The sequence below is a fragment of the Orycteropus afer genome, unplaced genomic scaffold (genome assembly GCF_000298275.1).
Source record: "Orycteropus afer afer isolate SDZICR_OR568_19922 unplaced genomic scaffold, OryAfe1.0 scaffold00023, whole genome shotgun sequence".
Lineage (NCBI taxonomy): Eukaryota > Metazoa > Chordata > Mammalia > Tubulidentata > Orycteropodidae > Orycteropus > Orycteropus afer.
In genome coordinates this window covers 9,631,623-9,646,851 of record NW_006921610.1, presented here as the reverse complement: position 1 = coordinate 9,646,851, position 15,229 = coordinate 9,631,623, and the positions used below count along the sequence as shown (strand labels likewise).

At 34.7% G+C, this 15,229-nt stretch overlaps 1 protein-coding gene across 1 annotated transcript in view; it reads left to right on the top strand.

Moving 5' to 3' along the window:
* EPC2 (enhancer of polycomb homolog 2) overlaps positions 1 to 15,229 on the top strand; it is a 270,316-nt gene that overhangs the window by 194,245 nt on the left and 60,842 nt on the right. The window contains exon 3 of the mRNA XM_007934942.2: positions 8,001 to 8,146. Coding sequence (XP_007933133.1) covers positions 8,001 to 8,146 — 146 coding nt within the window. The remainder of the gene's footprint in view (positions 1 to 8,000; positions 8,147 to 15,229) is intronic.

Sequence of the window (15,229 nt, the reverse complement as noted above, 5' to 3'; positions counted from 1 at the left end):
TACATAGGAATAAATCTTACCAGGGACACAAAAGACCTGTACAAAGAAAACTATAAAAAACTACTTCAAGAAACCATAAGAGATCTACATAAATGGAAGCCTAAAGAAGTAAGAGCCATGACCCAAACAGACATATGCACACCTATGTTCATCACAGCACTATTTACAATAGCAAAAAGTTGGAAACAACCTAGATGTCCATCAACTGAGGAATGGATAACCAAACCAAACTATGGTACATGCACACAGTGGAATACTGTGCAACCCTACAGAATAACCTAGAATCTACAAAATATCGCATAATGTGGATGAACTTGGAGGACATTATGCTGAGTGAAATAAGTCGATCACAGATGGACAAATATTGTATTAGTCTGTTATTGTAAAAGTCAAGGAAAGATTTATCTATGGAAGCAAATTTTCTTTGTTGCTTACCAGGGATGGGAGGGAAGTGGAGGGAACACTGTTAGATAGGTAGAGATAAGTATTGATTTGGGTGGAGAGAAGGGCATTGTCCCAAATGTGAGTGATCAACATGGTGGCATTAAGGAAGAGGAAAACAGAGAGGTACATGGGAGGTGCAGACAACAAAGATGAACCATTTTGCACATACACTACTGCATTGTCAGTGAAGGCAAACACGGGTAGATGGGTGGACAGACTGAACTATTAGGTATGTCTGTGCAGCAGGGAGTGTACCCAAGACCATGTATAGGGTTGGCAGACAGTGGTCCTACAAGTGTATTTGTATGTTTTGTAAGAAGTCCCAGGGGTATAGTAGAGCTAACAAGGGACAAGGTTATAGTCACTACTTGGTCATAGCCAGCTACCCAGAGGAAGCAAGTAGTTGAACCTGTGGGCTCTGGACCTTAGTTGCAGGGGACATCAAGCTTATTTGGCATAACATACTACATAAAACATTGTTCCATCTCCAGCTTTGGAGAGTAGTGACTGGGATCTTAAAAGCTTGCAAGCAGCCATCTAGATGCATGATGGGTCTCTCCTCGTCCAGAGCAAAGAAGAGTGAAGAGAACCAAAGATTCATGGAAACTGTTAGTCCTTGTGACTGGTACACCATGCAGTCCTCAGTTTATATGACTATGAGACCAGAAGAACTAGATGTTGCCGGGCTACCACTGTCAACCACTCGGAGGGGGATCTATGTAGGAGATCCTGGATAGAAAGGGAGGGAGAACAGTGTGGAAAAAAACTCAAAATCATTTGGATGCCACAAAAAAGGGGGGAGGGGAGAACCAAGTTTGCTGGCCTGATAGAGCCTGATGGAACCACTGAGACTGTGGTCCCTAGCTGCCCTTCAGGTCTGGAATTGAACCCACACCTATGGCTTCTAGCCAAATAAAAGACAAGCATATGAATTGAGCATGTACCTGAGGTAGATACACTCGTTGGAGAGAACAATCATGGGAGAAAGAAGGACTGTTTATGCAGAGGAAGACAGTTCAAGGGGCACGAATGCATGGAGGGATGGATACAAGGAAGAGGTAACTATCGGGAGGAAGTGGGAGGGGAGCTGTTGCATTGAGGTAAATTGTATTCAGTGTCATGAGACAAAGTGTTTATAAACAGTTGTATGGAAAGTGAATTTTCTCTGTAAACTTTCACCCAAATCACAAATAAAAATAAGTAAATAAAAAAGTATAACCAAAATCCAGACTCACTGCTATTGAGTCAATTCCAACTCATAACAAACACCCATTGGTTTTTGAGGCTATAAATCTTTTCCGAAGTAGATTGCTCCATCTTCTTCCATGTCACCGCTGACTTTCTGGTTAGTAGCCAGATTCCTTGTTTATTTTTGTTTAAATTGTACTTTAGGTGCAGGTTTACAAGAGCAGTTTGTCTTACATTCAACATTTCGTGTACATTTGGTTTTACGCCCCAGTTATCATACCCAGCCCTAACCCAGTGTCTTCCCCTCCTTTCCCAGTAAATCCCTCCCCCTTTCCTCTCTTGCCCCTCCTAGTTAAGTACTCCTGTGTGCCCTGCATTTCCCATTTCCTCTGTGTGAATGTTTTCCCGCTGGTGCTCTGTGGTCAATTGCTCTAAGGGATGCATTTCCATAGAGCATGTGGGTGCATCACCCTGGGTTGAGTGGTCTTGTGTTTATGTCTTGTTTACTGTTGGATTGAGAGCCAGCCCCTGGGAGTGAGTTTTATTCCAGGTCTGAAGTATATCCCAGGGCTATAGTATTGGGGGTCCCACCAGACTCCATCTGACCAGTAATTCTGGTCATTATTATGTTTTTGGATTTTGTTTCACGTTTTTCCTCCCACTCCATCCAGCCAAATGCCTTGTTAAGTGTAATTTACAATGTTGGGGCTGTAGGAGAGCAAGAATTAAGATTGTTTTTCGTTTCCTATATTGGAACTATTTGAGAAACAAACATAGACATTTAATATTTCAGATTTACTGCTAATAAAATGGTATTAGAAGGATTTAACCCCTGAATTAAGCACACTTACCCATTATTGTTTAGGAGCTCTGGTAGCATAGTGCCTAAGGCACTTGACTGCTAACAAGAAGGCTGGCAGTTCAAATTCACCAGCCACACCTCAGAAGGAAGGTTGGGCAATCCAACTTCTGTAGTGATACTGCCTCAGAAACCCAAGGAGGAGTTGCTATGAGTCGGGGCCGACTCGATGGCACATAACAACAACAACAACAACAACCCACTATTGTTTAGTCAGTAACAGAGCAGATCTTGTCTTAAAGAGGCAGAGTCTGCTCCCGAGTTTACCACATAGTGGTAAAATACCAAAATACAGCCTCTCCAAAGGAAGGAAGGTCTAAGAGAGGACGTGTACCCTGAAGGTAGTGAGTCGATGAGGTCCTCCTCTCAAGTTCACCAGTCAGTTCAAGTCACTTCCTTGACTGAGGAGAGAATGAAGGAGTGGAAAGAAGTTGAAAACATTTTTTCCCTACTGGGGAGTGGAGTGGAAAGGTGGGGAATAGATGTTTCCCCTTAACATGCATATGTAATAGGCATAATATCAAAAGACTCAGTAATCAGTCCATGTATAAGTTCAGCACTGAATTGCTTGCCACTTACTTTGCACCATACTTGGTAAACATCTTTTAATCTGAAAATTTGCTGCCATTTTTTGGTTCTGGGAAAATGTCTTATTTATTTCTTCTTCCATATTCTGTGTTTTTTCCTTATATTAAATGGCTGTGCCTATTAGTTGTATATGCATGTGGTTGAGTAAAAAGCACTGTAGAGATTTAAGGGACTTTGAAAATGTACTTTTAACTAGAAGTAACATTTGCTTTACCAGCTAATGTTAGACTGACTGCATATATTCTTGAAACTGACCATTTAACTTGTGAATGCTGTATATGTAAACAGCAGGTTATACCCATTTCTCTACCTGCAGTTTTGCTTCTGTGTAGTGTTGGCCACCTGAAGGCTAGTACAAGGAATCTCTGATTTACTTTACTTAATCTTCCTTTATCTTTCTTGTATTAATCAGGCACACTCTTAAGTGCCCTTCTTTTTTCTCTTTTACTGTTCAGTTAACCTCACCACAGAAAATCATGTGCATTACACACAAAGACACATGTCCTTATTAACGTGTGTATTTCTTAATTCATTGGATTACCTACATCAAGAAATTGTCAACCCTACTGCCTGCCTTCTCTCCTCTTTTTGTGGTGAGAATGTATTGTTTTGGGTTTTTTTTTGTTTTGTTTTGTTTTTTGGTATACTGCCTGTGAAATCACCTAGTATTTGTAAGATTTTTTTAATAGGAAAAGTTTTGTGGGTTTCAAAAATGAAATACTAATAAACTTACAGAAAGCATTCTATATGTAGCATATAAGAATCTCTTCCTGTATGTGTATTTTTAAATGCTGTTTTTATTTAGCAGCTTTTAGTAGTACCCACTCTCTTTAAGCACTGTGCAGGGGTTTGTGTACAAGTATGACTAAAATAATCACTACTTTTAAGGGTTTTGTCCTTTTGTCTGGTCGAAGAGATTATCAATAATGACATAAAGAGAGATACAGGTAAAACACTATTGGGGTTTGGAGGGAATCTATAATAATTTAATGGTCATTAAATCTATAATGATGTTCTTGTATAGTTCTTGAATGAAAAGAGAAATGGTAGTATTAGAATACTTATAGTGCTAGTTCAAGTCTTTGCCCTGGTTTTGATTTAAGACAATGTCACATCTCCTATAAATTTTCACTGTTAACTTTTCTAAACTGTTTCCCAGCTTTTCTTGTCCCTTCCCCTGCCTCACAAGCTGGGGAGCTGGCTTTTGTAAGAATAGAGTAAGAAGATAGAGCAGATAGGAGATGGAGGAACAAAAGGTGAGTAAGATTATGTAGGTGTGTGAAAGATGGTCATGTAAAACTTATGCTTTGCCCTTGAACTTGAAAACATACTAACATGGAAATTCAGTATATTCGGCTAGCTCAATACTGTTTTAAAATCTCTGTACCATTAAAAAGTCTTCTAATTGTATGAACTACCTGATTTTATTGACTATTTGTTATTAGTCTGTAGACTAAAGGTAAATCATTGCATTGTCATTTATGTGCATTTACAAATACAACACTGGAAAGAAGAGTACATTTCAGAATCAGTATAGTTTTAGAATCTCTATCATCTCTGTCATTTCTCATTGAATTTGACACAGATTTGATTGACTTTTTAAAAGATAGTGTATTACTGATAATCATTCAATAAAAACAATATGTAAGAATAAGGAAGGAAATACATTTTATTTTCAGTAATAACTTAAATGAATCATATTTTTAAAAATCTTTATGATTAATTCACTTATAGGTATAACTCCTTTGATTAATTGACTTTATTGTTTGTAATACAAGTTAAATACAATTTTTAAAATTTAAACTTTTGGTTATAAAATTCACTGGGATATTAAATACTTCTTACCACACAGGGTGCTTGTGAAAATTAAATTAGGATGTATATCAAAGACTCAAGGAAGCAGTTAGTCCAGAGGACTAATGGACCACACAAACCACAGCCTCCACTAGCCTGAGACCAGAAGAACTAGATGGTACATGGCTACCACTGCCGCTGGCTCTGATTGGAATCACAATGGAATGTTCTGCACACAGTGGGAGAAAAATGTAGAAAAAAATTGAAAATCATAAAAAAGATCAGTTCTTAGTCTGATAGAGACTGATGAAACTCCTAAGACTATGGCCCTTACACACCCTTCAAACATGGAACTGAACCCCCTCCTAGAGATCACCTTTTAGCCAAACAGTAGGCTTATAGAGTGAACAGTAACACAAGTGAGAAATGTGCTTCTCAGAACTATCAACCTTAAGAGAACAAAAGGACAGCGTTTACCCAAAAACCAAGGTCAGTAGGCAGGAAGGGGCAGGAAAGATGGGCATATGGAAATGGGAAACCCAGGGAGGAAATGGAAAGAATGTTGTTACATTGAAGGGATTATAGCTAATGTCATAAAACAAAATGTGTGTAAATTGTTGAATGGGAAACTAATCTGCTCTGTAAATTTAAACCCAAACCACAAACAATAAATACATATATAAATAATACATATCACATTGAGCATTGCCTGGTCCATAGTGAGTGAGTGATGACTGGCCCATAATACTGCAACATAAGTTTGTAAGTGTTAACTAATGAATTATTTTTGTTTTTGTTCTTATGTAGTAGTATAATTTTTTTTAATCCGTTGGAATTCACATTTTTGAGATACAGTTATTTGTTTCATAATGTTATTTTTTTCCTTTAAATATTTTAAGTCCATCATTGTTATCTGTAGTGGGGAACTGACTTTACTAAAATTGTACAAATATACATAGCTTATTACTGTGTTATGAGCTACCTTTAAGAATGTCATGCTGAGTCTGAGAATGCCAGGATATTTTACAAGTCATGAATATAGAATATTCATTTACACTTTGATAGACAGGCAACCTTTAAATAACTGCGCTGTTGGTAACAGCTATCTCTCTTGATGCTGGGTACTAGATCCAATCATGTGATTTCAGCACATAATTTGCAGTGTTTTAGTTTTTTCTTATTTATATTAAAAGAATTACTTCTTAAAGGAACAAACAAATTTTTATTTTCTCCATCCTTCAACCTATGCTGAAATGGAGATCTATTACCAATTCCTTATGTACTCTTCCAGAAATATTTTGTGCATTTACATCCATTTGTATATAATCTTTGCCCTTTTAAAAAACAAATATTAGTGCACTGTATACACTGTTCTGCACTTTAGCTTTTTGCACTTAGTATGCTTGGGGATAGATTTTATTACATATCAGTATACTTAGGTTGATGTCATTCTTTTTCAGGGCTTCAGTGTATTTCATTAATGTGTAAGTTACATCATTTATTTAATCCCCTGTACATTGCTTGTTTAATGTTTTACTCTTTTAAACAATGTCACAAAAATTATCTTTGTGTGTATTTACATATCTTTATCACTGTGTACATCTTCTATAGAATCCAAAACCAAACTCTCTGCCATTGAGTCAATTCTGACTCATAGCCACCCCCTTTTGGGTTTCCAAGGTGGTAAATCTTTACGGAAGTAGATTGCCCAACCTTCCTTCCAAGGAGTGGCTGGTGGGTGTGAATTGCCAGCCTTTTGGTTAGTAGTCATATGCGTTAGGCACTATGCCACCAGAACTAAATTCCTAGAATTAGAATTGCGAAATCAAAGAGCAAGTATTTTTTTTTTTTTTCATTTTATTTATTTTGTTGTTGTTGAGAACATACACAGCAAAGCATATACCAATTCAACAGTTCAACGTGGGCCATTTAGTGACATTAATTACATTCTTCAAGTTGTGCAACCATTTTCCCCCTCCTTTTCTGAGTTGTTTCTCTCCCATTAATATGAATAAATTCTGTGCCCCTTAAGGTTCCTAGCTAATATTTCAAGTTGCTTTTATCAATTTAATCCCATATAGATAGTTAAAGTGCATATATTTTTAATTAAACTAAATACTTTTATAATCTCCTTCCAGTGTTTAAGAGGACTCTTCCCCTATTCGTTCTAAAATAATATAATAAGAGGTTTTGACTTTTGTTAATCTAATGAGTGAAATATATCATTATTATATTTGCATTTATTTATTTGTGAATATGCTTAAACATTTTATTAATGTTTAAAAGTCATTGGTATTTCTTCTCCACTAAAATACCTTTGCCAGTTTTTCAGTTGAGCTAATGATATTTTCCTCATTATTTTTTGAGAAAATCAGCTCTTTCCTTAACAAGTTAAATTATTTATTCAGTTCCTTGTCTTTTGACTTTGCTTTTTAAAATTTCCTTACAGATACTGTAAATTTTTGTATAGTCAAGTTAGTCCATTTTTTAAAAATCAGGTTCATAGCTTCTATGTTTGTATCTACCTAAACGTGTTTTATTCTCCTATGTTTTGTTAAACTAGTTAACTAGTTTTTTGGGTTTTTTTAACTATGAAATTTTGTTGAATATGTCATTTATTGGTGTTAGGAATGAGGTAGAAATCCCTTTGTTTTTGGATGTCTAGTCTCACGGAAACAAACCCCCTGCTCTTTTTTTTTTTTTTTTCCCTTTTTAATTGTCTAATTTAAATTGTCATTTCCATCATCTATACTACGTCCTTGAATTTATTTCTGAATTCTTGATTTTATTCCAAGTATTCTCAGTGTGGTACCAAAGCACCATGTTGGTATATATCATCTTTTTAATAATTGCTACTTTATATTTTATCATCTATTTATTTTTAAAATAAAAAATAATTTTCAAATTTATTATTTTTATTATTCTATTAATTATATATAAATCAGAATTTTATTATATCTCCCACTGTGCACTTAACTCTGAAACCAACCTTTAGAGGGCTGCTCATGAGCTCCTCTTCTGTCAATATATTATAATCTAGAAGGATTTTGTGGTTAAATACAATAAACAATGTATAACTTAATAATTTTTCCTCAGTTTGAAGAAAAATTGTTTCTTTCTTTTCTAGCCTTTAATTTGGACAACGAACAACCAGATTATGATATGGATTCAGAAGATGAGACCTTATTAAACAGACTTAACAGAAAGATGGAAATTAAACCTTTGCAATTTGAAATTATGATTGATCGACTTGAAAAAGCCAGTTCTAATCAGGTACTGTACCACAAATACCTGTTACTTTACAGTTAATTCAATTATTACCTTGCTTTATAACTAACCAATTATTAATACAGTTAATCATTTTCTTTAGACCTGAGTACCTTGCATTTACTGTCTCTTGAAGTCTTTTCCTGCTACCCCAGAATTTCTGTTTATAACATGCATTCAACTGAATACTTAAGAATAGTTTGTTGGAATTACAGTATGAAGAGTAGTGCTGTTCCGACTTTTTCTTGTTTGGATATGTAAATGATGCTAGGTACAGTGTTACAGTATTTCTTTGGACCTTTTCATAGGACTGTCTTTTTTGCGCTTTAGTAATTAAATTTGCTTGGTTGGGTCACTATACCGGTCATCTCATATCAAATCAGATATGTATAGTTGCTCAAGTTTATATTACTTTAATAATAATAATAATAATAATTATTATAATTATTATTATTACTTTGGGAGCACTGGTGGCATACTGCCTAAGGCATTTGACTGCTGACCAGAAGACTGGCAGTTCATACCCATCTGTCACTCCCCAGAAGGAAGGAAGATTGGGCAATCTACTTCCATAGAGATACCACTTCAGAAACCCAAGAGGTCGCTCTGAGTCAAATCAAGGTGATGGCAGTGAGTTTTGTTTTGTTTTTTGTACTTCAAATGGATTTTAGTTTTAATTAGCTAATAGAATTCATATTTTCAAGTGTAGAAAAACATACACACACACTAGTGAAGCATGTTCTTTAATAGGATGTGCTTCTGTGTGCCACTGAGAAATTTAAAATGGTGCAACATTTATGGAAGGCATCAAGGCAGTATTATGACAGTAGCCTTAAAATGTTGGTATCTCACCTCTAGGAATTGTTCTTAAGAAAAATAATTAGTGATGATGTTAGAGATCTTTGAACAAGGATGTTCAGAATAAATTACAAGTTACCTGTAGGGTAGAATAGTATATAGCCATTAAAAATCATTGTTTGGCAAGATATCTAATGCCATGAGAAATTGCTCATTATTTAAAGCTAGATTTCCAGAAACAGGATGCAGAATTATTTTTATAGAAAAATAAGAGGTTTTTTTAAAGCATTTATATTTGTACATGAGCATAGAGAAAAAGACCAAAAAAATACAACACAGTGTTAGCAATGGTTCTAGTTGGGTACTAGGAATACTACTGATTTTTATGTTTTTTATTCTTTTTTGTTTATTTTCCAAATTTATTATAATCATGTTTTGATACTCTAATCCGATTTTAAAATAACCTAAAAATAATTGTTGGTGTAATTGTATGGTATATTAATATGCTAATGGTTATTAATGTACTAAGACCTTACAGATGTAATAGAGTTGTGAATAACCTTTTTACATTTGAATGTTAAAACTTTTTAACTATTTTACTCATACAAATCTGTTATTTCCCTCATCTCCAAATTTAAGTCCTTTAAATCTATGATGCATTACTAGTTCTTTGGAAAATGTCCCAGACTTTTCCATTATAAAATAACTTTGCTGTACATTTGGTTTTTCTGCCAGTCTTGGTTCTCCATTTTGATAAAGAAATACATTGAAAATTGAATTTTGTAAAATTCAACCTGTGGTTTTTTGATATAAATTGTTTTACTTATTTTTATTTATTGGCAATTTGTTTTAATTCTCAAATTTGACATTCATTGTAATTAGTGTTCGTAGTTTTCCTGGAGTTATAGTCACTGCCATTAATAGTTTCAGTATTTCTTTTTAAGAACACATTTTCCTGGTAATTCTAGACTGGATCAGGCCATTGTTCTATGGGAATATTATTCTGGTCACTACTGCTTCAGCATAAAGAATTAATTCCCTCCTTCTTCCTTTGCCTCTGGTTTCCTATTCCGAAAGATTTAATAGATTAAGTATTAAAGCATATGAAAAACTGATGATAATGATTAATCAATCACAAAATCATTTTAAACATGTTAAGTAAATTGTGATTGTGTCAAGAAACCCATTTAGTGAAAAATAAAGTACAATTTCTTAACATTCAACTCAAATATCTTGTCTTTCCTCCAAGTCTCTCTAGTTTCCAGTTCTCTTCTGATCCTAGTTACCTTTCAGAAAATACTAGTTTGTTGTTATTTCTAATTGAATAGTGATGCTTAGAATTTAATATAGAACTTCTGGTATAATTTGATGTATGCAGAGTACAATGAAACTATTATTTCCAGAGTTTGTGTACTCTGCTTACTTTGAAGAATCTACTTATGGTTAATGTGGCATTTTGGTAATTATAACAATCACTTTACCATATTGATTCACAATATATTTGTATTCACCTAAAATAACTATTTTTGTAATTTACTTTTTAGTAATTCCCATAGTACGTGATGCCTTGTTTCTCTTGAATTGTTAGTAATGAAGCCTGTTAACATCTAATTATTTTTTCCTTCTAAACATGGTGGGTCTATTTAATGTTCTGTTTTACTAGTATTATGAGAGATAACCTCTTTACTTTGTAGAATCTACTTTTTTCCTTTTCCCTCTTCCCACTTTATTGTATTTGTGCTTGTTTGTTGAGGAGAAATTGGGGGTATTTATCTGTTTTCATTCTTTCAGTGTTCTACTGTTTTCTGTGATCACTCAGAAATTACTCATGATGACTGAGATTACGTCATAAAAAGCTTTCAGCTCTCTTTTCTATAATTTGTTTTCTTTCATTCAGTCACTGTTTTTTTCACTGTACAGTTGAACAAGACAAGTGCCAAAAGGTCCTGCTCTTGTGGAGCTTATTATCTAAGTGGGGGCAGGATAAACTTGTTGTTGTTATGTGTCATAGAGTTGGACCCGACTCATAGCGACCCCTCCTTGGGTTTCCGAGGCAGTATCACTACGAAGTAGATTGCCTCATCTTCCTTCGGAGGAGTGGCTGGTGGGTAACATAAAAGGATATAAATGATAAAGTTAGCATTCCACATATAATTAACACCATCCAGTTTTATCTGTACCCATTTTGGTTCTGTTTACTCAGGGATAAATTTCTAGTCCGTCAAGCAACTGGTTAGACTCAGAACAAAATAGCCTCTGCTTTCAGTAGTGGAGATAAAGGTGGAGGTTTTTTCATAGGAACAAGAGAATGGTCCTATTACTAGAACTAAGGATTAATGACACCAGGGAGCTCCCCTAATTCCAAGTTCCTGATATGTAGATTCACAAATAATTTCTTCTTTTTTTTTTAAATTTGCAAGTTGGCATTCTGGGGGGGAAAGGAATCAAGTTGTTGTTAAACTAATATTTATTACGTTGTAGAGAAAGACATCTCTCTCGATGCTGGGTACTAGATCCAATCATGTGTACATAAACGGTAGAAAAACATATTTTCATACTTTTGGTATCCAGGCACACAAAACTTCTGCCCTCATCAGTCTGTGAAGTCATCATTGAAAACCTCATTGACAAATACCATGATTATTTTCATTCCCATCTATTTATCTTATTTGATTACTGTTTATTTCTTGAAGCTATCTTCACCTTTTATTTTGTGAATACAATTCCTCTGCCACTGATTTTCTTATTATTCCTCATGACCATTCCTTCTCACTTTGCTGATTCCTTTTCTTTTGGATTATGTAAACATCACTTTCATTCAATTCTGTTCCTAGTGTTCTTATTAGTATTTTTGGGGTAATATCATTGCCTCAGTGAGTAATTGTATGGGTGTAATTATACTTAGATCTTTAGCTTTGACTGCCTTCTGAAGCTCCAGAATTATTTTCCTCTTGCTGTCTGTTGAATATCTCCATCTATGTAGTCAACACACCTCTGACATTGGTCTGACTGGATGGCACATAACAACAACAGCAACAACAAAAACTGAACTTACTCTCTTACCTCAGATGATCCTTTTTCTTCAGTCCTTAAATTTAATTATTTATCTAATTATTTTGGTTTTTCTGTTTAAAATACCTTCTTGCAGATATGACAACTAATTGCAATAACTGACCTGAGACTAGATCCTGTACTAGAGGCTCTACCCCTAAAAATTATTATTAATAGAATAAGATTTTTAAAAGATTATCGATGGAGCAGTTGACATACGGATGGTAGATTAGCTGCAGGTATAAATGTTAAATTTATCCAAAATAATTATAATGTGATTATGAAAGAAAATACCCTTTTTCTTAGGAAATGCACACTGAAGTGTTAGGGATAATGACCCATGATATATGCATCTTAATCTCAAATGAACATGAAAAACATTATTATGTATATATAGAGAATGCATGCACATAAATCTTAAAACAAATGGGTATAAAAAGTAATAAGTGAATCTGGGTAAGGATATACAAGTTTTTTGTTTTTTTTTTTTTTTGTAATAACAATTTATTGTGTTTTTGATGAAGATTTGCATAGCAGTTTGAATTGCCACTCAACAATTTTTACTCACATTGTTCAGTGAAAGTCTTCACAAAGCATTAACAATCTCATTATTCTTTTCTAGTGTTCTGTTTCCATTAATCTAGTTTCCCTGCCCCCTTACCTTCTCACCTTTGTTTTAAAGCAGTGTTGACTATTTGGTCTTATATAGAAGATTTTTTTAAAGGAGCACAGTACCCATGATCCTCTTTATTTTGTGAGCCATTCTAAAAGGTAAATGTCAGAAGCTAATTTTGGTTCAGGGTTTAAAGAGTATCTGAGGGCAGTAGAATCCTCTGGTCTTAATTGGTTCAGTAAGTGTGGGTTCTTTAAGAATTGGAAGTTATATTCCACATTTTCCTTCCATTCTATCAGCATCTTTCTATCATGGACTTCAGGATAAATGAGGCATCTCATAGACTGTTAGTCCTATAGACTGGTTTCTTCTTTGAGTTGTTGGTTTCCTTCTTTCTCTTTGGTAGAGAATCATTGTCATACCTTAGACAGCTGCTCTCTCACTTTTAAGACCCAGATACTTCTCACGTAACTGGGATGTAGGATATATATACTTTATGAATTATTTTATGCCAGTTAACTGAGTGGCTCACAAGGCTATGGTCCTAAGCCTTCAAACCAAGAAAACCAATCCCATGAGCTGTTTCATTAAGTATCCATAACTGTGCCCCCATGTGCTTTATTTATATATGAATATATGTGCATACACACACATACATACATACATAGTCAGCCCTCTGTATCCACACACCCTGCAACAGCGGATTCAACCAATCACAGATCAAAAATATTTGGAGAAAAAATTTCATAGAGTAAAACTTGAATTTTGCACTGAGCTCTACACTGAGTCCATGCAAATGAAGTAATATGTAGGCACACACTCTGTTGTAACCTTCCACCATTTCACAGATCCTTAGTCTTTTTCCAACACTGGTTGTTTGAGCAGTGTTCACTTGCATCTCATTTGTTCATTGCTTGTGTTGTATGCACCCTCTGTTTCTGTGGGGGAAAAAAAAAAAAAAGGCTCCTAAAAAGCAATTAAGGGGTCAAAGCAATCCCTCAAATGCTAAGAGGGAGCATAAAGTATAAATGCTACTTACATAGCAGTTACATTATATTAGTTACTACAAATTATCTGTAAAGTATACAGGAGGATATGCATAGGTTATATACAAATACTACAGCATTTTATCTAAGAGACTTGTGCATCCCAACTTTTGGTATCCGGGTGCCTAAGGTCATCTTCTAGAACCAATCCCATGTGGATACCTAGGGATGACTAGACATACACTTGTATATACCTATACATACACACATATATTCCCACATACAAATTTTTTGGTTGTACAAATGTTCTTTGAAATATTTTTATTCTTGCAAATTTTCTGTATGTTTGAGATTATATTTAAATAAAAAAGTTTAATTTTTTGAAAATCAAACTAAATGACATTTCCTTTCATAGAATTTCCTCTAAAATAAATGCTTTAATAAAACACTTTACAAAAAATAAGTTTTTAAAAAAGTTTTCTTTCTAAAACTCTAATGTCTTAATTTATAGACCCTTATTATCTCCTTCCCAAAATAGATAACACCCTATTTTTGATACTTAACCTTCTCTGCTTCCTTCACCTTTGACTACTCTGAGGGTAAATCACACAGTCTTTGTCATTACTTCTGGTCTTCTGGCACCACTGCCCAAACCAGAACACCCCTTGCCTCCAATATCAACTATGATTTTCATCATTTTCCTGCACCTCCTTTTCTCCTCTTACAGAAGGAAAATCTTTTTCCATTCTCTTCCTGTGTACTTTTGTATTCCTTGAACATTAATCTCCATTTATCCCTCTTCAGTCTTTCTCTCTTTGCCCAAAAATATGCTCAAGCATCCCTATTCCAAGAGAACCCTTTCCTTTGACCCTGCCTCTCACTAAACTGTCCCACCTTGTCTCTCCTTTTTTCCACTGTTAAACTTTCAAAAGATGAGCCATACTCAGTGCTTTTATCATTTTCTCACACCACAATCCATTTTGGTTTACTAAAACTGCCCTGTTAGAGGTGTCTCCTAATGGTCATCCAAGGACCTGTTTCCAGTTTGTGTCCTGGTTAATATCCCTTTAGTATTGGATGCTGTTGACTACCACATTTTCTGATTCTTCTCATCTTTCTTCATCTCTTCTACCATTGCTACTGAGAACCTTATATGTTAATGTTTCTTTTGGTATATTTTCTTGTATCCTAAACTACCAACAATTAGGTGCTGATTCCCAAACCTGTGCCTCTTCAGAGCTCCAGAACTGTGTTTCATATGGAACCTCTTTACTTGAATATCCTGCAAGTATTTCAAATTCCACCCCTCTCATCTACCACATTAGCTCTCGTTTTCTCAGTTAATCACATCATCATCTTCTACTTGGTTGATCAGACTTGACACTTCAGCACTTGACATTTTTCTGACTTTCCTTCTATAGCTGTATATCACTAAGTCAAACCAATTTTTTATTCCAAAATATATTTGTTGCCTGTGCCCTTTCCCTCCATTTTTATTATCTGTCACCTAAATAGCTGTTCTACCACACTTTTTTTCAATTAGTCATCTCCTTTTTAAAATACGCTATAATCGCTTCCACTACCCATAATGCCTTTGAATTGTGATGTTGGTGAAGAATACTGAAACTACCAGAAGAACAG